This window comes from Eschrichtius robustus, chromosome 9 (genome assembly GCF_028021215.1).
Source record: "Eschrichtius robustus isolate mEscRob2 chromosome 9, mEscRob2.pri, whole genome shotgun sequence".
Classification (NCBI taxonomy): Eukaryota; Metazoa; Chordata; class Mammalia; order Artiodactyla; family Eschrichtiidae; genus Eschrichtius; species Eschrichtius robustus.
In genome coordinates this window covers 114987006-115013434 of record NC_090832.1, presented here as the reverse complement: position 1 = coordinate 115013434, position 26429 = coordinate 114987006, and the positions used below count along the sequence as shown (strand labels likewise).

General features: G+C 39.9%; 1 protein-coding gene across 3 annotated transcripts in view; it reads right to left on the bottom strand.

Moving 5' to 3' along the window:
* Nucleotides 1-21615, bottom strand: part of FAM135A (family with sequence similarity 135 member A) — a 119698-nt gene extending 98083 nt beyond the window's left edge. For all 3 annotated transcript variants that reach the window (XM_068551564.1, XM_068551565.1, XM_068551568.1), the window contains exons 1-3: nucleotides 21362-21615; nucleotides 6379-6468; nucleotides 4851-4966 (exon numbers count right to left, since the gene is read on the bottom strand). In XM_068551564.1, the coding sequence (XP_068407665.1) occupies nucleotides 4851-4927 (77 nt within the window). In that variant the 5' untranslated portion in view covers nucleotides 4928-4966; nucleotides 6379-6468; nucleotides 21362-21615. The remainder of the gene's footprint in view (nucleotides 1-4850; nucleotides 4967-6378; nucleotides 6469-21361) is intronic.
* Nucleotides 21616-26429: the final 4814 nt, after the last annotated feature.

Below are 26429 nucleotides of genomic sequence, written 5' to 3'. Positions count from 1 at the left end.
CTCCATTCTAGAACCCATTCACTGATATTCTAAAGCTGTGTTCTTTAAACTGTGGTACGTACACTGGTGCATCTCTGTGACATGTTACCAACCTGCAGTGAAATAAAGCAAACCGACTCCATCTCAGAACACACTGTTTTAGCTAGTCTTTTTTTTTTTTTTTCTTCCTAGCAAGAGTTTCTCACTGAAGAAAGCAGTGCATTAATCTACATTCTGGCAAAAGTGCCTCACCTCTTCTTGAATTAGTAACAAACTGTATGCAGATGAGTACTCAGTAGCAATATCCTAAAGAATTCCAGAAAAAGATGTTCTCATCATTTTGCAATGGTCTCCAAAGAGAGGAAATTTCCCCTCCAGTTTAATACCTAACTGAAATTGCTACAGCTTCAATTTAATCCCACTCTCTTATCCTTTATGCTGTTGAGAACAGGTGTTTAAATAACATTTTTCCCTGTATATTTAAAAGGCGATCTCTCCTCCCCCTTTGGAGCCCTCTTGATAAACGAATTTTGAATAGAGTCAATTGGGAAGTCCACCAACTTGTAATCATGTACTTCTAGTATAATAAACAACTCAAAACAAGTTAGTTACACTGAGTTCTTGTATCTCTCATTTATATAAGACATACGCCCACATACCATTTAATAACATCAAATTTATAATCAATGCTGTAAAGTCTCAATTTTCTTTTCAGAGTTTACAATCTACCATACTTAAAAAAAGACAGAATAGGTTAAAATGAAAATACAGCTAGTTTTTCTTTAGATTGTTAGTATCTGGGCCATTGGTTTACCATTAAGGAAAAACAGCGTAATTACAGTAAAAACAGACCTACTCAGATGCCACATGATCTCTCTCTTCTGCGCCTGCCAACAGCTTAGGCCCTGCCTAGTCAGTTCCTTACCGTGTAACAGGAACGGTGGCAAAATTAAACACTACACACTGTGGGCGCGCAGGACAAGGACCATCACCAAATGTGCACAAGTGCTTCCTCAAACTCCACCTCCATTTAGTTCTTGCTGGGCTATGACTCTACTGCTGTTCAGTAAGATATTTATTGATGTTATTTTAAAAACACTGAAGTAAAATACTGCACAGGACTACAGGCAGACCTCGTTTTATTACACTTCACTTTATTACACCTCGCACATAATGTGTTTCTTTACAAGCTGAAGGTCTGTGGCAACCCTGTGCCGAGCAAGCCTATCGGTGCCATTTTCCCCAGCAGCATTTGCTCACTTCGTGTCTCTGCGTCACAGTTTGGTAATTTTTGCAATATTTCATTTTCACTGTTATTATGTTTGCTATGGTGATCTATGATTGGTGCTCTTTGACGTTACGGTTGCATTTTCTAGCATTAAGGTATTTTTTACTTAAGGTATGTACATTGTGTTTTTAGACATAATGCTATTGCACACTCAACAGACTACGGTTTAGTACAAACATCACTTTTATATGCACTGAGCAACCAAAAACTTCATGTGACTCTACTGCAATACCCACTTTACTGCAGTGGTCAGGAGCTGAACGTGCAGTCTCTCTGCGTTCTGCCTGCATTTCATTACCTGAATTTGTAAGTTTCTCATCTCAGTCTCCTAAACAGTCATTTCATAAATCAGAAAATAAATTGGAAAAGATACATTCTATTTCCTAACATTTAAATATAAATTTAGATAAATTTATCTGTTTATCTATCAAAGCCGACAGTTATTTAACATAACAGCCAAACACGAGCTCTAAATTAACTTGCTTATGGCAAAGGTAGTAAAGACTCAATAAGAAGCATAAAGAAAAGGTTTAAAAGGCAGGAACTGATAAACCAGAATAGAAAAGAGTAAATTATATCCTTGAAAATATTCTTACAAATAAACAAGTCAAGCAATATATCTAAAGACAATGAGCCTCTAATTATTAGATTTTAGAAAGATCAGTAACATAACAATATTGTTCAAAAGTCCTCAATGGATGTGGAAACTAGATTGCAGAATAACAGAAAATTAATGAAAGCAGCAATCATACGTGCTATGTTTACAACGGCTGACAATAAAATGGAACAACAGTTCACTTAGTCCTTATCTCCAGTTCCAAACCTCCAATTATTTATGAACTATCTCCACTTGGTATCTTACCTCAAACTCAACATATGGAAATGAACCAATTCTGAGTCCCACACCATGGCCCCCCTTCAACTTCATTGCTTATTTCAGTATCACTAATATTGTCCAAGTCAGTGTGATTCGAAACTTCGGCATTATCTTTTCAAATTTCTTCTCTTTAAAAATTCTCAATTGGCAAAGGTAGAACAGTGCACCCATATCCCACTGCCCATTTTTCACCTGTGAAAAAGATTTTGCCATATTTGATTCACATATTCATTTTTTTTCTTTGCTGAGCTATTTCTAGGTAATCCTAGAGATCACGTAAATCCACCCTCCACACACATATTTTTTATGCTTTTTCTGTCTCTGCACCATCCTCCACACGGAGTCACTCATTAAATCCTACTCTTTATTCCCCAAAATACCTCACAGAATAACAAAAACCAAAAGATGCTAAAGTGTGTGGCAGACTGACTTTAAAATGTCCTCAATTTCTTCCTCCACCCCTGTATCCACACTCTCGCAATGAGACTCCCGTTAAGAAGTGGAGTGTAGCTCCCCATCCCTTGAATCCGGGCTGGCCTAATGGCTTGTTTTGGGCAGTACCATGTGGAGGAGATAACAGTGAGCTAGTTCCAAGCCTACATCTTAAAACGTCTTCTTGTACAGTTTCCTTCTCTCTCTTTGGATCCCTGCCTCCTCTATGACAATAAGCTGGAGGATGAGAGATGATAAAGCAGAGCTGGGTGCACCCAGGTGGGGCCATTCTGCACGAGGTAGCACCCTGCCAGCTGACTGTGAATTCGTGAGCCCAGCCAAGATGAACCAGGCCAGCCCAGATCAGCAGAACCTTTCAGCTGATCCACAGATCTGTGAGCAAAAATAAATGCTTACTGCTGTGATGCACTGAGGCTTTGTGTTTGTCGTCAGCTGCATTACTGTGGCAATAAATAACTAATACGAAAATGGGTACTAACGAAACTTGAAATATGTGGCACTGACTTTGGGACCAAAGTAACGGTTAGCTACAATTACAGAGGCAAGAAAAATAATGCAGAAACCACAGGAGACTGAAAAAACAGTGACCCACGTTTTGTAGTGATAAACTTTTGGTCAGTATGCTTTCAAACAATAACTTAGAAGAAGTTAGACACTGTACCTAAGAAACTTTTGGACTCGAGCAAGCTAATTTCCTGGCAGAATGTTGGAAACGTCACCTGGTTGCTCCTAGCAAGGGTAGTAAGGTTTTGCAAGAAAGAGATGAGCTAAAGAAAGACCTGATCATTTCACAAGCAGAATCTAGAGGAACCAAGACTTCCTGGGGAGGAAAATAAAACTGCTTACAAAGATCTAATCAAGGGAGTGGCTGTAAATCCCTTTCTTAGATCTCCAAAGGAGTTAAGGGCAGTGTCTAAGTAGACATTCTCAGCTTGACAAAAAGGCTTTTAGGAAGTTAAAGGGCGTGATCCCACAGAATTCTGACCTCCAAATAGTAGTGATTCATTGAGAGAGTAGTCACGTCTCAAGAAACAATTGTGGGTGTGGGTTTCAGAGCATGGAATGGACTATATCAGACATACAGAATCCCCATAAAGTTTTACACTGAGTTTCACTGGCCAGAGAGCCGCCAGCCCAGACCTGGCCTGGCCTTGTAACTTGCTTAGGCAGCAGAATGCAGTGAGGAAACAAGTGTGCCAATACAAGGGATCCTGCCACTTCTGCTCTCTTTCTTGGCCTCCTGCCTCCGCCATGAGAACAAGCCCAGGCTGTCCTGAGAGACCACGTGGAGCAGAGCAGAGCACAGCTGTCTGTTTTTTTCAACAAGATGGCAGAGCCAAGACAGACAGACGAACAACAGAAGATTTCTCTCATCCTACCCCGGTCGGTCACAGCCCCACCGCTACCACTGCCAGCACAGGAATTCAGGTTTGTATCTTGAGACATCGTGAGCACCTCCCCACTGCTCCCTGCGCCTCTGTTTCTTCTACACGACCCTCCATCCAATATCACCATGCTCTTCATCATGTCAGTAAGTGCTGATTGTAATAACAGTGACAATTTCATCCCTGCTTGGAAACCATCAATGGCTACCCAAATCCCTCCAGACATCAAAAGCCCTTCACACACATAACCTCTCCTCTCTTTACTATCTTTCCACAACTCTACTAGAGAATATCCAACCTCCTACTACTCTTTAAAATAACCTGTTCATCCCTGTTTCCGAGACTTGATTCATGATGCACTCTCCTACTAAGAGGGTCTTTCACCTTATCCTCTGCCTATCAATCTTATCCATACCTTGATCCTATCCCTCCATTATGCTTTTCCTAACGTACGAGCCCAGAAAGATATCTTCCTCTTCTGATTCCCGGAGCGCTTTCTATATATACTTTTTGAGGAGTCAACATTTTGTGTTCCTACAACATTTTGTGTTTTGTGTATATATGTTTTATTTTCCCCACGCACTGTTAGCTTTGAAAAAGCAGAAATTAGATCTTAAACATTTTCATTAAAATCCTCTCAATGCTCAGTACAAATTCATAAACACATGTTAAATATATCCAGCATTATCATTAAATCCATGTGAATATACTCAAATATATATTTAGAAATAAAATTTCTGAGAAAATAGTTGAACATAGCTCATTGTTTTCCTTATATATGGTGGAACAAAAATATGTAATTAAATTTAAATGAAAATGTACAATTTATCTTATGCAAAATATATAATTTTCACATTAAAATACAAACCCTCTCTGAAATAAATCCACATTGTAGAACTTGTTTAGCTCCACGGAGAATTCTACCATTGCTTGAATTTCAGTCATTTTTAATTTATACTCAGAAGACAAATCTGGTAACAGCACCTTGGTTAAAGAAGGGAAAAAAAAAATCATGAGAAGCACAATAAAAATGCCAACTTACAAAATCACTAATATTAAACATATTTCAGAGTATGAAACGTAGGCAGGAAATAAAAATGAAGCTAAATTAATTCAGTGCTCCTAAGTTAGCCTGACTTGACTATATAGCACCAGAATCTATACTCACTAAACATACTTACTAATGAAATACTTACTAAATAGCACTACTCTAGAAGATACGCCCTGTTAGAATGCATTTTCTAAGATTTGTTTCCCTTCGTGACAACTATGTGATAATAAATAATACAGCAAATTGCTAAAAGTAAGTTCTGACTTTATCATAGATAAAACAGTAACTTTTGAAGAAAAAATTAAGCTACCTAATTATTCTCTTCTAGTTCTACATTGCACATAAAGGCAACTTCAGAGTCAAAACAAAAGAATTAACAGTCTTTAATTCCCACTTAAATTCATGAAGCTTTTTCTCTGTCAGGTGAAGTTCTTAACTGACTGTTCATTTTTAAATTCAAAACAAAATTTTCCCTCATTACAAAAGCCTAAAGTGTTCATTTTCAAGAGGTTAAAAAAAATAGACAAGCAAAAAAAATAAATAAATATTCACAATTCTATCCATTGAAATACATACTTTGGTATATATTCTTCATACGTGTGTACATTTGTACAATTTCTATAAAAGTAGGATCAAACTACATGTACATTTTATAACCTGTTTATTTTACTTTTTTGATGAACACCTAGTTAATAACTTTCATACTGTGAATGTTATAATTTAAGCAATCTCCTGCTGTTGGGTATTTCAGTGGTTTCCATCTTCACACTATTTCAAAAAAGCATTATTACAATTATCCTTATCAGTGACACATGCTTTAAAAAGCAGTTTGGAGTAAGAGAGTGTTGAAAGACAATTCTGAGAGTCTTGTGTTTCTGCATGTCTTGCAAGCAGAGGCACTGACTGCCTTTATTCCGGACTATTTTTCAAGGACATATGTTTAGCAAACAGTCTTAGGAGTCAGAGACAGTGTCTCACACTGGAATTAAGGGCAGCTCTGTTTACTGCGCCATGTAATAAAGTCTCCCCTGAGGCACAAGCCAGCAGGCTCATTGCCCATCATAAAAGATCTGGGTTCCTCAGTTCAGGGGTCCCCTCCATAACTCAACCTACTCTTACGCAGGGGGCCTCATACTCTAGCCACCGCTATTGCCATGCCTATAAACTATCATTTTCTCTGATCCAGGAATCTCATGTCTCCTGCCCACATCCATGGCGCTGCAGCAGGCTAACTTGTTACTTTGCACGTGGGATAAATTCTCAGACCCTTCAGTTCTTAAAATAGTTCTTCATAGAAATCTGGCAAATATTTTGATCTATTATGAATTAAATGCCATATTCTTACCTCTGCTGATCAAAACTTCATTTTAATATCATTAAATAACCAATGTTGTACTTCCAGTTACTGATTCTTGCTAAAAAAATATTGTTCCCCCTATGAGAAAGAAAAAATAACATCTCAAACAAAATAGCAGACATAAAAATGTCCATTTTCAGGAAACCTATGCTTCGTTAGTTACTTAGTATTTTCAATTTATCTAAAAGATCCATATCCTCCATAAGGCTTAGGAATAAGTTTTAGAGATGTTTTCATTCACAGTTTCACATATAAATATTAACTATTATATCTTTGTTATGATTCACTTGTATATACTTCAAAGTACAATAATAAAGGAGTGCTTTCTGAGTCCAGTGATTCAGAAACAATCTTCATGGATACCCAAAACAGTATAAGCTTATTAATTTTTAAGATGTAAATTCACCATTTTAAATTATGTAATTCCGGAGTAATATTCTATTGTATATATGTACCACATCTTCTTTATCCATTCCTCTGTCGATGGACATTCAGGTTGCTTCCACGTCCTGGCTATTGTAAATAGTGCTGCTATGAACATTGGGGTGCATGTATCTTTTTGAGTTATGGTTTTCTCTAGGTATATGCCCAGGAGTGGGGTTGCTGGGTCATAAAAGGAACAAAATTGGGTCATTTTTAGAGATATGGATGGAGACTGTCATACAGAGTGAAGTAAGTCAGAAAGAGAAAAACAAATATCGTATATTAATGCATATACGTGGAACCTAGAAAAATGGTATAGATGAACCTATTTGCAAAACAGAAATAGAGACACAGATGTAGAGAACAAATGTATGGACACCAAGGGTAGAAAGGCGGGGGTGGGAGGAATTGGGAGATTGGGATTGACACATATACACTATTGATAGTATGTATAAAATAGATAACTGATGAGAACCTACTGTATAGCACAGGGAACTCTTCTTAATGCGCTGTGGTGACCTAAATGGGAAGGAAGTCCGAAAGGGAGGGGATGGATATATATATATATATGGTTGATTCATTTTGCTGTACAGTAGAAACTAACACAACATTGTAAAGCAACTATACTCCTATAAAAATTAATTTAAAAGATATGTATTTCCCTTGGTGGAGTGATTTCTGAAACTTCACACACACACACACACACAGATATGTGAAATGTGTGTGTATATACATACACACGTATGCTATGAGCTATTTAAAATATTTTGACGAAAAAGGTTGCCCGGATATGCTATGGATAGTTTTTTCACACTCCAAATATTTATTGCTTAAATTTTAAAAAAGTCTTTCGCCCTTGGTATAATTATTTAGGTACTAAAAATGTTAAAGACCACATTCTCTCTTCTTCATACATTTTTTTTCTTCTCTCCATCATACAGATATAGACTTTACCACGTTCCATAATTGTTATTTTAAACCTTAATAATCACATCAAAAGATTTTTACAGTAACTATTCCTAAGGAGATCAAAACGATACTACCTTTATATAAGATATGCCCCATCTCATGGAAGTAGCCTCTTCTCTAAGACAGCTTCTCCTGTACATATATTCTTGTGTGCAGGGTTCAGATCATTATCCAGCCCTGTGACTCAAGTTTGCTTAGGTCTCTATGCCTTAACTTACTCAGATATAAAACAGGTATTCATTCATTCAAACATTTATTGAACACTTACTATAAGCTAGGAAATGCAACAGATCCAGGCATAGCTAAGTTCCCAACACCTCAAAGCGCTCACTAGCCACCAGGAAGAGATAAATATACATAAGTACAGCACAATGGTTAAAACAAGGCTGAGGATCTGAGCCCAGATCCAACATTCTGGTAGTTACCCCTCTAGTGTCTTCATGGAATATAGCATCCCTACCACCTAAATTAGTAGGCCTGTTATCTGGGGAAGAAATAAACTTTTTTCTCATTTAAGCCATTTTACTTTTGGATCCCTTTACAGCAGCCTTTTCCTTAACCCAGAAATTAATACCAACATTAGAGTACTGCCACAACAAAATCCTAAAATATGTGGCACTGGCTAAGTCACTGGGTAGCAGGCAACAGGGAAACATACTACTAGGATAATGGTGACCTGGTTATAATGGAGCAAAACATTCCATAAACTGTTGCCTACCCTAACTTACAGAACTTGGTGCCCATAAAAAACCCAGAACTTCAGGGAAAGTAGGTGAAAAGAACCACAATATTTGTGTGTGTCAGTGGTTCTCTGCTGCATTTACTCAGGCAAGAACTGGCCAGTTTGCAAGGTAAGATGGAAGGAAATATAGAGATGTGGGTCCTTAGTACCCACATTATCAGGAGATAAGATTATTAGTACTTTTCTCAAAGACTTCTATTAAGACTTTATTTTTCAAAACAAACAAATTTGTATTGGTGCATAGTTGATTTACAATGTTGTATTAGCTTCAGGTGTACAGCAAAGTGATTCAGTTACACATATATATTCTTTTTCAGACTCTTTCCCATTATACTTTATTACAAGACATTGAACATAGTTCCCTGTGCTATACAATAGGTCCTTGCTGTTTATCTATTTTATATATAGCAGTTTTTGTATCTCCTAATCCCAACCTCCTAATTTATCCCTCCCCCCTCTTTCCCCTTTGGTAACCATAAATTTGTTCTCTATGTCTGTGAGCCTATTTCTGTTTCATAAATAAGTTCACTTGTAACATTGTTTTTCGATTCCACATATAAGTGATACCATATGATATTTTTCTTCCTCTGTCTCACTTACTTCATTTAACATGATAATCTCTAGGTCCATCCATGTTGCTGCAAATGGCATTATTTCATTCATTTTTTATGGCTGAGTAGTATTTCATTGTATATACGTACCACATCTTCTTTATCCATTCATCTGTCAATGGATATTTAGGTCATTTCCATATCTTGGCTATTGTAAACAGTGCTACGATGAATATAGGGGTACATGTACCTTTTCAAATGATGGTTTTCTCCAGATATATTCCCAGGAGTGGGATTGCTGGATCATATGGTAATTCTATTTTTAGTTTTCTGAGGAACCTCCATACTGTTCTCCATAGTGGCTGCATCAACTTACATTCCCACCAACAGTTAGGAGGGTTCCCTTTTCTCCACACCCTCTCCAGCATTTGTTATTTGCAGATTTTTAATGATGGTCGTTCTGGCCGGTACAAGGTGGTACCTCATTGAGGTTTTGGTTTGCATTTCTCTAATAATTGGAGATGTTGAGCATCTTTTCACGTGTCTATTGGCCATCTGCATGTCTTGTTTGGAGCAATGTCTACTTAGGTCTTCTGCCCATTTTTCGATTGAGTTGTTTGTTTTTTTGTTGTTGAGTTGTATGAGCTGTATATTTTGGAAATTAAGCCCTTGTCAGTTGCATCATTTGCAAATATTTTCTCCCATTTTGTAGGTTGCTTTTTCTTTTTTTTTTTTTTTTATGGTTTCCTTTACTGTGCAGAAACTTGTTAAGTTTGATTAGGTCCCATTTATTTATTTTTGCTTTTATTTCCATTACTCTAGGAGATGGATCCAAAAAAATATTGCTATGATTTATGTCAAAGAGTATTCTGCCTACATTTTCCTCTAGGAGTTTTATAGCATTCAGTCTTACATTTAGGTCTTTAATCCTAAATGTATATGGTGTTAGAGAATGTTCCAATTTCATTTTTTTTACATGCAGTTGTCCAGTTTTCACAGCACCACTTACTAAAGAGACTGTCTTTTCTCCCCTGTATATTCTTCCCTCTTTTGTCATAGATGAATTGACCGTAAGAGTGTGGGTTTATTTATGGGCTTTCTATCCTGTTCCATCAATCTATGTGTCTGTTTTTGTGCCAATACCATACTGTTTTGATTACTGTAGCTCTGTAGTATAGTATGAAGTCAGGGAGTGTGATTCTTCCAGCTCTGCTCTTCTTTCTCAAGATTGTTTTGGATATTTGGGGTCTTTTGTGTTTCCATACAAGTCTTAAAATTTTTTGTTCTAGAGAACCCTAAAGATGCTACCAGAAAACTATTAGAGCTCATCAATAAATTCGGTAAAGTTGCAGGATACAAAATTAATATACAGAAGTCTGCTGCATTTCTACAGACTAACAATTAACTATCAGAAAGAGAAATTAAGGAAACAATCCCATTTACCATCACTTCAAATAGAATAAAATGCCTAGGAATAAACCTACCTAAGTTGGCAAAAGATCTGCACTCTGAAAACTATAAGATGCTGACAAAAGAAACTGAAGTCAACACAAACAGATGGAAAGATACACCTTGTTCTTGGATTGGACGAATCAATATTGTTAAAATAACCACACTACCCAAGGCAATCTACAGATTTAATGCAATCCCTATCAAATTACCAATGGCATTTTTCGCAGAACTTTTAAGACTTCTTGATGAAACGAAAGAATCTAGCGCTGTGGCTAAGATTATATTTTAGGCTGCTGCCATCCCACCCCCCAATGCCTGCTGTTTCAGATGGCTTCAAGACAGTGGCCATTAGAATGAGATAAAGTGGTCAGCGCACAGAGAGCAGTAAATAAGGCAGGCTTAAGAACTACACCAGGAGACAATTTTGCTATAGTCACTGGCACCAGAACGGAATGGAGACAAACATAAAAGACACCTACTATATTTTTGAGAGAATTGTATTTGTCAGAGAAATTATAAGCTAACCTACAAACACCGGTGACCATGTCACTTGCAGGATAGCAAGCCTGCAGTAGCAGGAAACTGACTATGAAAGCTGTATACCCTCCAAAGTTGGGAAATTTTCAATACCAACTTCAGATGTGGTCATGGAGGTTAACATAAGGAAGAAACACCCAGACAGCAAAGACAGGGGTCATAGTGCAATGAATATAGGCATTCTTACCAGAAAGCAGAACTAAGGATAATAGATGCTACGCCATTACTGCCCAGCATTACTCTCAACCAGAGACCTCTATGTGTCTCTCATTGTTTACTTACCCAAATGGAAAATTTTATTATTCTTTTCCTGTTTCTGATCCACCATGATATGTTCAGTGTATGTGGGAGGGGTAAGGGAGGAACAAATAACTGTTTTGTCTACAGGTCACTGGACTTGCGGATCTGACAGGAAGTACTGATCCCTTAGTTGGATTAGTGCAACGAGAGGCTAGCACCTGGGTTGTCTCCTTTGGGGAAGGGAGCTGGAGTGTTTTCAATAGGTAGGATGAAGGATACACATGGATATTTGGTGCCGAACTGCAAGACTGTGGTCAACTACTTGTCACTTCTGTTTTCCTCTTCCTCACTGCTGAATGGTCACCCAGCCGGAGACTACGTCCCCGAACCACCCTTGAGGCAAGCGTGGCCAATCGATCCTTTCTGTGGACCGCAAACTGAAGTAATATATGCAATGTCTGCCTCATTTGTTTAAAAGGAAATTCTTTGCCCTGGACTTCATTGCTTCCCTTTTTTACAGGCCAGAATACCTTCTTAATAGTGACCCAGTATTGACCACACAGATTAGGACAAAACCTGAAGAATGGTAAACAGAAAGATGGAAAGATTCTGGATTCCTGAATGGTTTCATAGAGCACAGATGTTGAACTTATCTAGGCTGTTCAGACTTTTATGTCTTATAACTCTTTATTACAGCAACTGTACCTAACCTATACCCTAAGTAATACATCCCCCCTCCAGGCTATTTTCAAAGAGGAAGACAGATGATCCTTTATATTATATATTACATATATTAATTAATAGTTATGTTATATAATTATATACAGTAATAATATAAAATGCTATATAATGACATATATTATTTGAAAATAATTCAAATTGTCTCTCTTTGTTCTGATTCAAACCCCCAACGGCTTCCCACCACGTTCAGCAGTAGTGCCTTACAATGGATTGTATGACAACCTTATAGAATCTAGATCTTCCATCACTTCTCTGTTCTCATCTCCTACCAGTCTGCCCACTCCAGTCACATGGTTTCCTTGCTATTCCCCACACACACCAAAGAGATTCCTGCTTCAGGGCATTTGCAGTGGTTCCCTGGAACACTCTTCCCTCCAGAATATCCAAATGACTCACTCTACTCCTCCTAGTCTTGATTCAAACGTTAACTTCTCAAATAGGCTTTTCTGAGCCACACCCTCTAAAACAGGACTCTCTCTCCTGACACACCCTATCTCTTTCCTCCTTTATTGTTTCTCCTCAGCACTAATCTCCATTTAACAAACCAAAGATTCTACTTAGTAGTCTTCATTCTTTCTCCCCAGTAAAATGTAAGCTTCATGAAGGCAGGAAATTCTGACTACGCTGTTCACAGCTGTACCCCACTGCCTGCCACACGGCAGGCACTTAATTTAAGCTTTTAAGGAACACTTAATAAATTAGCTTTAAATATTCCATAAATATTAACTACTAGTATTTTTCTCCTATTTAAACCCAACCGACTTGAAAGGAATCATTACACTGATGTATTGAAAACAGTCTTGCACGAATAAACTTTTATGATAAAATTCCTTTACCAGTATAAGTCCAAGATCTGTTAGCAATTTCCTTCACTTTTCCTCTCACATCCTGCTGTGCTTTTTGTTCGATGCCTAATTTTCCTCAATTCATCCCTTTTTACTGATTATTCCCTAAGTAGAAACATATGTGTACAGAGTAATACTGATAAATCTATTTTTCATTCCCCCCCAAAAAACAAAAAAGAATTATTTTTATTTTTATATATTGGTAGAAGAAAAAAATTCAAAGGAGAAGAAACTAAAGGAAAAGAAGAGTAGGCTAAAAAGAAAGGAAAGAAAAATTCAGAGCGCTCTCAGAGTCCAGGGGGATCTGTGGGACCCTCTCCTCATAAACCGCTCTTCCCCATCACAGGGAGTAACTGCTACTAAGGTCCACACAATCCTTGCTGGCCCAGCACCATCAGAGGCTTCCAAATTTCCAAGTAGATATTGAAAATGTTTTTCTTAAAGGTTTTCACCTAAATTTCTCCTAAATTTTAGATGTTGCCAGCTAGTTAAAAAACAAACACAGACAGAACAAAACCTGTGTAGTGAAAATCAAATTCCTCTACAGGAAAAATTCATTCAAAGTTTGCAATGTCTGACTTCCACAGATTCTCATGCCACTCAGTTCATCAGGTAAAGAATCTTTCATGAAACAGGGAAATCCTGGCCTGTCCACTCTCAAGGAGGAAAGAAATTGAAGAGAGGAAGCCTTTCCTTTCACCCAGACGTGCCTGGGAGACTCTCCACTGCCAGGAACTCCCTGCACCACCGGAAGCTGTGAGCTTCACGGCCTCTTGCACAGTCTGCTAGACAGCTCATAACTGTCACTTTCATCTGCGCCTCTGAAGCTATGGGAACCCTGGCTTACCTGAGACTGTCCACTCTGCTCTCCTGGCCTTGGCAAAGTAGCCTAAACAGAATAACTTGAGAGGTCTGTTCAAGAAGAGTCCCTGCCTGGGCCATTTCCTAGGTCCCTAAGAAAGAACTGAGCTGAGCTGCGTAAACTACAAACCTCATTCCAAAGATGCCACAGGGGAACCTCAAACAGGAACTGCCCCTGACACTAAGTGAGAAACTTACGCAGAAAGGCTCTTAGGTCTGAAGAGGGATTTCTCTGACAGTCAAACCCGACAATCCCCTGTAACATCTCAGGGAAAGGCAGCCCATTCCCAGAGGAACGCGGTCACCTGCAGACCGGAAGACGGCCTTGGCCCTCAAGAGTCGCTACATCCCACATGGCAGCCAGCAGCCACAATGGCTACTGAACAACAGAAATCCGACTAGTGTGACCAAGGAACTGAATTAAAAATTTTTAATTCGTTTACATTTACATCCAAACACTGAAGCAGTGTAGACATTTTTTTCATTAAACATAACTTTATTGTTTTCATGGGCTGTATTTTACTTTAACTGTTAAAGATGAGTGTACTAACTGAGATATACTGTAAATGTAAAGCACACACTGGGATTCAAAGACTTAGTACAGAAAAAGAATGTAAATATCTCATTAATATGTTTTTTTATATTGATCACATCTTGAAATAATATTTTGGATAAATTTTTATTTAATAAATTTTGATTAAATAAAATATACTATACAAATTAATTTTATCAGTTTGTTTTTATTTTCTGAAATGTAGCTCCTAGGACATGTTTAATTACACGTAGCTCACATATTTCTCCTGGATCTTAGTCTAGGAATGCCAAGCCAACTCCTTAATCGCTAGAGTGCACAGTAACTGCCCCAGAAACAGTGCTGGGTGCATAAGCACTGTGCCTAGCTTCTAAGACCAGGGATTCTCACACCCATCAGATCAGCTGAGACCTACAGTATCCGCAAAGAGGAGTCCAGGCGTGGATACCTGGAAGAATGTGGGAGATGCTCCTGTACCACCAATACCCATCCTGAAACAATAGCTAAATATTTTGAGCTCAGCCTGAACTCCTGAGTGTTTCAGAAACCTAAAAGAGGACACAGAAATATCTGAAACTAAGAGGCACAGTTAGTTCAGAGGTTCCTTAAAAAAGACTAGAGACCACAGGCGATGATGAGATCCTTTCTCAGAAAGCAAAGAGCTAACAGTCTTGACTCTTGAACTATGAGCCCAAAATAGATATTCTGAGGATATTCTTTCTCCTAAGGCCGAGGGTAAAGAAGCTGAACAAACTGGAGACTCCAGACACTCCCTGTGTCAACCTAAGAAATAAAGGCACCACTTTTATCAATTATGGCGCCAATGGCTCCAGCTTCTGAATTTCATTCCCAAGTCAGCAGCCATGGGACAAATGGGTTCAGAGCCTGTAATACTGACTGTCCAAATAATGATGCCCAATTGTACGCAGATGTTAGGTACAAAAGATACCACATAAGGTAAAAAATACCTATGGACCAACTTACCCTTAGAAAGTCTCCATGTTGGCAATCAGTACATCATTTCTCAGTGAATAAAGCACATTTACTTTTTCTTCTAGCTTTAGAAAAAAAAAAATCACTGGTTCTTCAGATGAACACTAGATAACGTAGTAAACTTGCACTGAGGGGCCATAGTGTACAAAAATCTATACATCTTTAAATGTTCACACTCAATGTAGTGAGATGCTCACATTATGATAGACACATAGGAAGTGATACCAAATGAAGGAACATCAAATTCAAGCCCAACCAGATGAGGGACTCACTCTATGACAGATATCTGGGGACTGAGACTGACATTTGGGATCTGGGCCCAGTGAAGGGAAGGGCACCAAACATGTACAGTTAAGTTCAAGTTTGTTAAATAGGAATACGATGGGAACAAAGAAATCCTCTAGATCTAGAAGGAGGTTAACTCAATCCATTTAATACTAGTCAATTTTGAGTCCACTTTTTTGGGCCTTCTCCCATGAATAAACAGGAAGCCCCAAAGAGGGGCACCCCAAGAAGCCTTCAGAATGCTGTTCTCATAATCTTGCGAATAATACAAGATTCCTGTAACCCTCAAGTTCTGTAGCAAACCAAGGAGAGTAGGAAGATGCGTCTCTTGGCGAAAGTACGCTCGGCTGCCACCTTTCCTAAGGACCACTCACCTAGGGCCCAGCAGAACTCCAGTCCGCAAGGGTCCGGCCCTCACAGTCTTTGAGCTAATCTCGACCAAGTCAAACCAGACAGCCATAAACTGAGAACAACCAGCCAGTGACGTCTGTACTAGTCTTGCACCTCTCACCCTGCTTTCTGGTGCAATTCGGGCCACCTAAGCCGGTTAAGTCTGCATTGCTTGGTTCAGTCTAAATATCTGGCCTATGCTCTTGTTTCTTGATTTACATTCAGGTCCTTTTAGGACTGGCTGAGGCCTCGACACCCTGCCCAGCTCTGGAAGCTCCCTATTTCAGGGGCTAAGCATGCTACGTCCCTGGATTACACCCTACTCTAAAACAGCCAAGCCACCCGGCACTCTCTTGACTCTGAGGATCACCACCACTCAGATGGCGTCTAAACTTCTTTTCGCCTCCACGATTATTCGCACACACAACACCCTTTCATCAGTGACATCTCTCATCTTAAAAGGTGATTATCAACGAAGACGAGCTTAAGAGACTCGCTAGAGTAAAGGGGACACGTAAAGTGAGGGAAATCACCGGTCTAGAACCTTTTGCTGCTACGCATCACTCATCAAATCGAACTCCTGGGCTTCTCTGGTGGCGCAGTGGTTGAGAATCTGCCTGCGAATGCAGGGGACACGGGTTCGAGCCCTGGTCTGGGAAGATCCCACATGCTGCAGAGCAACTGGGCCCGTGAGCCACAACTGCTGAGCCTGCACGTCTGGAGCCTGTGCCCCGCAACGGGAGGGGCCACGATAGTGAGAGGCCCGCGCACCGCGATGAAGAGCGGCCCCCGCTTGCCGCAACTAGAGAAAGCCCTCGCATGAAATGAAGACCCAACACAGCTAAAAATAAATAAATAAATAAATAAAGTAGCTATTAATTTAAAAAAACAAACAAAAAAAAAACGAACTCCTGAGGGCCACATACCATACTGCACTAATTATAGAAATATTTAAGAAGAGAATACAGTACTAAGTTCTTCTCTTCTCGGGAGAGGGTAAGAGGGAAATCCTACAAAGGAAAGATAAGCAGAATAGCTTGATAGACAAATTATATTTTAAAAAGCTATACGTTTCCCTGTTGATACCAAATATAGACCAAATGGCAATATCAAATACAAACCAAATATGAACACTCAAAACTTTTTGGATTACTTACTCTTATACCAGTAGCTTTTATGACTGCATCTAATTCTCAGAAAAATCTGAAAGCGCTATTATTACTCCATTTTACAGGTGAAGAAACTAAGGAGCAAAAAGTTTACATAACTTATCCAAGGTCACACAGTTAGAAAATAATGAAAAGAGGACAAATACCTCAAAAGTGTCAAACTTCATGGCCTATATTTAAACTTGTATAATTCTAAAGTCCACACCTTGTTTTAGGAAATAGATTCAGTAGTCATCAAGCCATGAGATAAATATATCCCTACTACAAGAAAACCTGAAATCAGAATGCAATATTGATGAAAAAATTACACTTGATAAATTAACTATATTCAATCTTCCATGCAATTAACATTATTCCCTAATCATGAAATCTTCAAATTCCTCACACCCACAAATACAAAATCTGAAGTTTAAAGGCATTGCTATCTTCTGATTTCTTAAAAATTTGGGTTTAAACAGTTGTGTCTAATAAAAGAGAAATATATTATTATTACTCATCTTAGAACTGACACTTAGATTAAGAAGCACTCTCAGAACATTGTTAATTTTGGATAACTGTATTAATATGATAGAAAATCCATAGAAAAAATAATTTTTAAACATAATGTAGAAAGAACGTTAGTAACTTCTGAGAGTATTTCGATGATTGACTTACTACATGAATGAAGTAAAGAAACTGAGAAACAACTTTTCTTGCTCCTTATGGGACACTTGGTAAAAGATACTTTCGACATTACGTGGAAAATCGGATTTAATTTATTAAGAGCAGTTCATATAAACTTTTCAGTTGTATATGCCACAAAACAAACCTGCCAGTAACATAATAGAGAACGCCTTTGAATATATCATGTTATTATATATCTTAAAAATCCCAGAATAGCCCAAAGTACCAAAACTAGTTACTCCTTTTAACATAAAGAGAAATTCAGAAAGAACCACAATCATTATCTATTACCTAGTTCAGGGATCTGCCCAACATTCTGAAAATATTTCATCTTACTAGTTATCTCAACAGAGAACAAAACTCAGAACCAGAACAGAAAGTACGATCCTCTCTCTGAAAAATATTCCAAGAAACTAACAATGTTTTCCTAACAACTTCTGCTTTCTTGCTTTCTTCAGTATACCGTTAACTTTGGTAACAGATCCAGGTAACCTGGATTCTAATTCAGACTGTCTAAGCCTCAGTTTTCTCAAATGGAAATAATATTTATAATTCCTAAGTCAAAAGGACCTGACACTTTTATATTTCCATTAAGAAAAAAGAAGTTAATTGTTATTAAATTTAGCACATCATTGATAACCAAGTATGAACCTGTTAAAAGTGGCAATCTTTGAAAATAAAATGGTAAAACTCACTGTGAAGTCGTTTCACTCTATTTCCCTGAAAAATCTAGACCCGCCAAACAACTTGTGCTCTCTGATTTTTCTGAAAATCCCCTGGGCCCATTAGGAACACTTTTTTCTGTATTAGCACTCTGCTTCTTACTCACATTCATTTCTAAACCTTCTTCCTGACAACTCAAGGAAAAAAAAAACACGATACACTACTCACTTCAGATCTACATACTCCCATCTCCACCCATTTATTTAAATACACAATGAACATATCACAAAACTCACTTTTAAGCAGTTCTTTCTTACTTACTTTTTAAGCAGTTTTTTGATACTTTGAATCAAAGCAAAGGAAATCCTTGCCCTTTCTATCCCCTAAAGAACCTCCACTCTCAAGGGTCTACATCACAGCAAAGATAAAATATAAGACAACAGAAATTTATGGAAGTAACCAAAATCCTGTTAACTTTACTTTTTCAGTTTATGTAAATGTAACTTTACATTTTCAGCAAACATACTGAATGCCGCAGTGGCTGTTTCACTGCATATGAACATTAAACTAGTCCACAGTTCATGGCACATACTACTAAACTTTTCACATAAGTCTGAAATCTAAAAAAAACATCTAAATTGCAGTGATCTGGGATTTAAGCATTCAATTATACTCTTACGACATAGTCTAAAAGAGATAAAAATTAAGAGTTTATATTGCAGTTTTTGCCTGTGGTGGCCCTAAGCATGTTTAAATGATTAGGGCTTACTTTGCTTTTGGAAGATTAGTGGGTAGCCAGCCACCTGTTTACCCACGTATTACAGGGAGACACACCCGAGGTATAGAGGTTAAGCAACTTCTACAAACTAATGCCATGACTCATCATAAGAGTGTAGATCTTCTGATTTCTAGCCCTGTGCCCGCTGTCCGCCGTGAATCTTTATTTTAATTTCTAAGAGCACAGAATCAACTCACTATAAGTACCAACAGGAATTTGTAAGAATTTACTTTTTTAATGAACAGCTACCTAGAAATAGAAAGACTTGCCTTTGAAAGATGGGAAGACTTCCTTCCGAAGCAGCACTTATCTCTATTTGCATTGGAAAAATCATTTCTAAAATCTTAAAAGCTGAGGAGTTTATCACCACCTACCATACACAATAACTGCTGGTTCTTCCAAAAGAGATGTGGTTTCACCACCTCAGACCCTAAACAGTGTCTCCTTCTACTTTTACCTCTCATACACCTTCAAATAAGGAACGACACATTTTTGTCTTGGTGCTTCCCTTCTGTACAACAGAAACAGAAAAATTTAATTCCTACCTGACATAGACAACGTAAGGAAGAATTTACTGTTTGTGGACTGCTTTGAGATGCCAGAATGAAATACATAATGCAGTTGCTGTTAGGCCCTAGAATAAACGCAAACTTCAATGAGAGTGACTGCTTCCGCAGATGCCTTCAAAATAAGATCCTACAACATCGTTTACACAGAGAAGTTTTTTGTAAGCCAAATCTTGATCACCATGGAGGAAAAAACCTCCACAACTGTTTAGAAAGTTCTTTTACCCAATTCAAAAAGTTAGTACTTCTGTCCCCACATGTTTCTCCTTTAGTAAGGACACTAATTCTGTAAGTTAGTAAAAACTATGCATTTATTACAGAGACCATCACAAAAACGATGCAATCAGTTGCAATAGCAAATGTATAAAATATCAAATTAATAACTAATTTTATTTTCTTTTAATTTGTTAAATTTCATTTAAGACTAGTTCTTGGACAACTGTATTTCCCGGAGGACAATAAAATCTCCAAATGTTAACCTTATGTTTGGAAGTCAGCCTTTATATTTTCATCAGCTCTGTCCTCAAGTGGCTTTTCTTGACATGTCAGGCAAACACAATTCTTAAAAATTAAAGCTTCTATCAGTAAGTGTAACAGGTTATTGCTACTGTCACTCTTTTGATGATACTTCCAGTCAGCGAAGAAAGAAAAGGAAGAGATTTTATTAAATTGTCAACTGAACTAAGTATACTGAGTGGATACCTGCTTTAGGTAGAAAGTAAAAGAGACTAGAACTCTTCAGAGATTTCATAAGAAGTAAAACGGATTGGCATTAAGAGCCTCGACCTATGCAAACAGAAAAAAGAAAAAGTTTTAGAGAAAAAAAAGATCAAGATTAGAGAGTAGAGAGGGGATCAGGATGGAGAAAGACTGGAGGACAGGGGCCGTCAGGCGGAGGCGATGCAGTAGGGACCGAGAGGGAAGGATTCACGCAGCGAGAGGGGCGTAGAACGAACTCCAGCACGGAGCGATGCCAAAGCCAAACACGCCGTCGGAAACTCACACAAGAGAGAGAAGGTGAAGCACCGAAGGGGGTTAATGGGAAAAGCAGAGAGCCAAGGAGCAATGACAGAGGCGGCGGAGTAGGAAGCCTGGCCGGTGAGGGAAGAGCCGGCCCAGGGATGCACGGGGGGAGGGGGAGAGAGAAGTCCAGGCGCGCAAGGGGTACCCCGCCTCCCACGGGGGACCACCGGGGATGAAGAGCGGATCCGCGAGGGGGGCACGGGCGGGAGCGAGGCGCGAGGATGGGCAGAGGGCGAAGGGCAGTTGGGGGCGCAGGGGGGCGGGCAGGAGGAGTGAGGGGCGGGGGCCGGGGGGCCGGGGGCACGGGGTGGGGGGGGCAGGAGTGAGGGCACGGGCGACAGCGGCTCCGCACCCCGAGCGCGTCCGCACCGCCGTCCCCGCCGACCTTCAGCCGCCCGGCGCCGGCTCCCACCCGAGCGGCCGGTGAGGGCCGGAGCGGCGAGGGAGGACCGGGCGCAGAGGAGGCCGCTTCCCGCCGGGCCCGCGGGAAGGACAAGGAGGGGGTCGCGGGGGTCGCGAGCTGGGACGGGAGGACGTCGGCGGCTCACCTCTCGCCCGGCTCGGCCTCCGCCGCCGCCCGTCGGACGAAGGAGCCCGTGGTGTCGCTGCAAGAAGGCGGCCCCGCCCGGGTCAGCACCATCCCGCCGCGGGCCCCTCACATCGCCATCGTAGCCCCGCAACCTCCGCCGCGGAGGAGCCGGCTCGTCAACGCCGCCAGACGAGCGGCCCAGCGCGGCCAGCGAGCATGCGCAGTCGCCCGGTCCCGAGGGAGCCCGGCCGGCTGCGCTACCTGGGAGCCACAGGTCCCGCCGCGCGGCCCCGCCCCCGTCCGCCCTCCCCTCTCCAAGCGAGGCTCCGCCCCCCGGCCTGCGCCCCGCCCCCCGCGCGCTTCGAGCGCCCCGGCAGCCGCTCCAGCTCCAGAGCCAACTGAGATTTCGAGAGCTCTGTCCGCCCTATTGGGCTCCCGCTCCCAAGCTCCCGCGAGAACGGGAGGTTTGCGTCAATAAAAAGCGCGAGCGCTTTGGAAGTGCCCGGCTGCGGGTATGAGGAGGGTGAGCGCCTTGCGGTTGGCACCCAGCGGCGGGCGAGGAGCAGGAATGCGGGGACTTGAGTTGTATTTCTCACAGCGTCCTTCGTTCTTCTGTCTTCCTCACCTCCTTCCTGCGGTCCGGGATGAAGAGCCCGGTCCCCGCGCTGCTCACTCTGCGCAGCAGGAAGGGAAGGGACAGCTGCCGTTGGAGAGTCGGTTGCTGCACTTGAGGGGGGGAGGTGTCCGTGTTGCTATGGTTACTGATCGGTTACTGTTGCCCAAAAGGGCTGGAGGGCGAAGTGAATGTACCTCTTAGGTTCCATGAACGGAGCCCGTGAAGGATAATCCTTCAGTTATCTACTTCACTCACCCCAGTTTATGAACCTAACCCAGAAGAACCTTTTGTGGTGCGGAAAGCTCAGTGTGTTACAAAAGCAAAGGTGAAAAGAAGGAAGTTGGGGCTGCGGCGGGTGTTTTACAACTGAGGGGAGTGGATAGTGGTGAGAGTGTATAACAATATGAGTGTGCTTAATAGCGCTGAACTGCACTTTTAAAAGTGCTTAAAATGGGGGCGGGGGAGAGATAAATTAGGAGTTTGGGATTAGCATATACACACTACTATATATATAAAACAGATAAACAGTAAGGACCTACTGTATAGCACAGGGAATTATACTCAATATTTTATAATAACCTGTAAAGGAAAAGAATCTGAAAAAGATATATATATAAATCTGAATCACTTTGCTGTGCACCTGAAACTAACACAACATTATAAGTCTTCAACTTCAACAAAAAAAAATAAAAGTGATTAAAATGGTAAATTTTATGTATACCTTACCACAATAAAAATGAATTGGAAAGAAAATGCTTTGTGCACTGATTTGGGAATAAAACCGATGCCTTGTAGCTTAGACCAGCAGTCCCCAACCTTTTTGGCACCAGGGACCAGTTTCCTGGAAGACAATTTTTCCACGGACGGGGGGCGGGGATGGTTTCGGGATGATTCAAGTGCATTAAATTTATTGTTCACTTTATTTCTATTATTACATTGTAATATATAATGCAATAATTATACAGCTCACCATAATGCAGAATCAGTGGGAGCCCTGAGCTTGTTTTCCTGCAACTAGATGGTCCCATCTGGGGGTGATGGGGACAGTGACCCCCGACGTGTGTTGCTTCTGTCCAGTCTACTCCGTAAGATGCAGCTTGTCACTTGCCACTCACTGGTAGGGTTTTGATATGAGTCTGCAAGCAGTTGATTGATCATGGTCTCTGTGCAGTCAGACCTCTCTGCTGATGATAATCTGTATTTGCAGCCACTCCCCAGCGCTAGCATCACCACATCAGCTCCACCTCAGGTCATCAGGCATTAGATTCCCATAAGGAGGGTGCAACCTAGATCGCTCGAATGCGCAGTTCACAGTAGGGTTCGCGCTCCTGTGAGAATCTAATGCCACCGCTGATCTGACAGGAGGCGGAGCTCAGGCGGTAATGCGAGACATGGGGAGCGGCTGTAAATACAAAGCTTCACTTGCCGGCCCGCTGCTCACCTCCTGCTGTGCGGCCTGGTTACTAACAGGCCACTGACCGGTGCCAGTCTGTGGCCCAAGAGTTGGGGACCCCTGGCCTAGACCATTTGGGGGACAGATTTTGAATATAATTTAACCTCTGGTATTTCTTTGTGTTACTATGTCTTGTTAACATGACTGTAAGTGCCTCGTTACCCTACAATAACCAGTATATTAACATTTGCATGAATGGCTTGCTTTCCTGGTTCCTAATCTCTGTCTTTTTTAAAAATGGCCAAATAGCATTTTACTATCCTTACACGTAAAGGTTTTTTTGTTTTGCGATTTGAATTGTAGCGTTACAACTGAAGGCCTTTTCCTATTTTTTTTCTTTTTTTTTTAGCTCTGGCTCTCTTAGGAAAATGTCCTAAATATCCAATAGTTTGCAGTTCCATATCTATGTCTTCCCTAAAATTCACCCTGTGCCAAGATTCCTTCCCTATTAATGTATTCTTTTTGTTCAAATCACATTTTTAAAACATCTATGTGCCAGAGAGTATACTAATCTTGGAGGATACCAACATGAATAAAACAGAACTTGGGTGGAGTGTTTACATAACTGCCTTATGATGTGATGTGTGTAGTGCAGAGATGTGTGCACAGGGAACTACTGGAGCTCAGAAGAGGATTAATCCAATTTAGGTTGGGAGAGGTCATGAGTCAAGAAAGACTTCCAGGAGGAAATGATTCCAGAGAGTTAATGCAGTGGAATATATGTGTGTTTGGGGGTGGGGAGAGGGGAGGAGGAATAGAGGGGGAAAAGATCGCTTGAACAAAACCACGCAACGAGAAACTGATCTTTGCACAGGACTAAGACTAAGCAATTTGATGCCACAATTTGAGGGTGTCACGCTAGAGAACCAGGCAAAGATCAGATCATGGTGAGCCTTTGAAGGATTTCAAGGAAAGATCAATTTAGTATTTTTTCATTACCTAATCAATGTATGCCAAGCACTGTGCTAGTTACTAGGGTACAGGAGGTTTAAGAGTCACTCCTAACTCTCAGGGAGTTTACAATCTAGTAAGGGGAGACAGGCACCTCAAAAGTCAAAAAGTTGTACCAAGGAGTTAAAATTGGGGTAGGCAGAAGGTTGGTTGGGAGTCCAGAAAAGGAGCTCCCTTCTAACTAACCTAGAGGTTTAGACAAGACTTCCTGGAAATGATTTGTCAATAGAAGAATACAGAATACTCTCTTAAAATTAGAAAAACTATGATATCTCCTGACATACAGACTATTAGAGTGCAGAATGCGTTGATCTAGGCGTCAGTTTACCTGGTTCAAGTTCTAGATCTGCAGTACACTGTGTAGTCTGAAGAGTCTGTGTGATCTGTGTAATCCTACATTCTCTAGGTCTCAGTTTGTCTCATAACAAGAGAATCAGATTGTATGGTATCTAAAGTCTTTTAGAAAATTTGTGACTCTAAATTTACTTCCCATTTATCTCCCAAGGTTTTGAGTCAGCCTCTATGCTGCTAATTAACATTTTTGTGTCACACTTAACACACTTAACGTTTAAACTAAGTTTTATGTTATATGTGTCATTTTCTATCCAAGCCATGCATGCTCAAAGGATGCAACGTTGGAATCCTTTCTATCCTGTGGTTTACTATCTATGGTTTACATGATTTCACTTTGGCATAGAATGTATTTGAATCTTTACTAAACCCTTCTAACTGTAGTGTTCTCTTAACTGGAGTATTCCTTCTGGGGCAGTCACTCTTGTCTCCATGTAAAATATAGATTTAATCATTTGCAGACATTTGGGAAAGTGCCCACAGTACTCAAGGGTAAGTTTTTTAAAGGTTATATAATCTTAACAAATATGAGATGGGGCAAAAAAAAGTTTCATTACAGGACTTCCTTCATGGTTTAGTAACAACTACAAACCAGAAGGACAAAAGTATTACTTCACAACTTAATATCATAACATTATTTCATGACTTAATAGCCATGGTCTTTCTGGAGGAATCACAATATAAAACTCAATTACCAGGTTTTTCTTCCCTGAAATGTAATAGCAAACCCTCAAAAAAAAATGTTTTCTTCCTTTCTTTCTTTCTTTCTTTCTTTCTTTCTTTCTTTCTTTCTTTCTTTCTTTCTTTCTTTCTTTTTCTTTCTTTCTTTCTTTCTTTCTTTCTTTCTCCCTTCCTTCCTTCCTTCCTTCCTCTTCCTTCCTTCCTTCCTTCCTTCCTTCCTTCCTTCCTTCCTTCCTTCCTTTCTTTTTCTTTCTTTCTTTCTTTCTTTCTTTCTTTCTTTCTTTCTTTCTTTCTTTCTTTCTTTTTCTTTCTTTCTTTCTTTCTTTCTTCTTTCTTTCCTTCTTTCTTTCTTTCTTTCTTTCTTTCTTTCTTTCTTTCTTTCTTTCTTTCTTTCTTTCTTTCTTTCTTTCTTTTTCTTTCTTTCTCTCTCTCTCTCTCTCTCTCTCTTTCTTTTTTAAACTGATAATGTTGGATGCTTCTGAGAGGGTAACTTGGAGAGCTGGGCTTTTGGTGAGGGGAGGGAAAGAAGACTTTATATAGTATATTCTTCTAAGTTCAAAGCTAGCAAATGTATTAAAGAAAAAAATGTTTGAATCTATGTTAAATGATACAGTTTTTTAAATGTACACAGACTTTAATGATGGTATTACAGAAAAGAAAACCTTGATAGCTACATAATCGACTAAAATACAAACAAGTGTTTGCTGTACAGTGTGAAAGGGGTAAACAGTGACTCCTTGGTTGGTTGCAGCTCCGATTATCTGGATTTCCTAAAGACAGAGTGTCTGCTTGGATCACTCAGAGAGAATCTGTCAGACAGAAGGTGTTTCCCCCACCACCATCCCACTGAATAATTCCTGTGAAGTATAATTATCTAGCATCATGTGACAGTAATGAAATGATTTCTGAATTATTCTCTTCCTCATATGCTAGAAGCGTAACATGATTTTTAAAACGATAATATTTATACTAGTTGCCATTTGATCTGTGATAGCAAACATATTAGGACAACTACCTCACTCTTCTAATGACTCA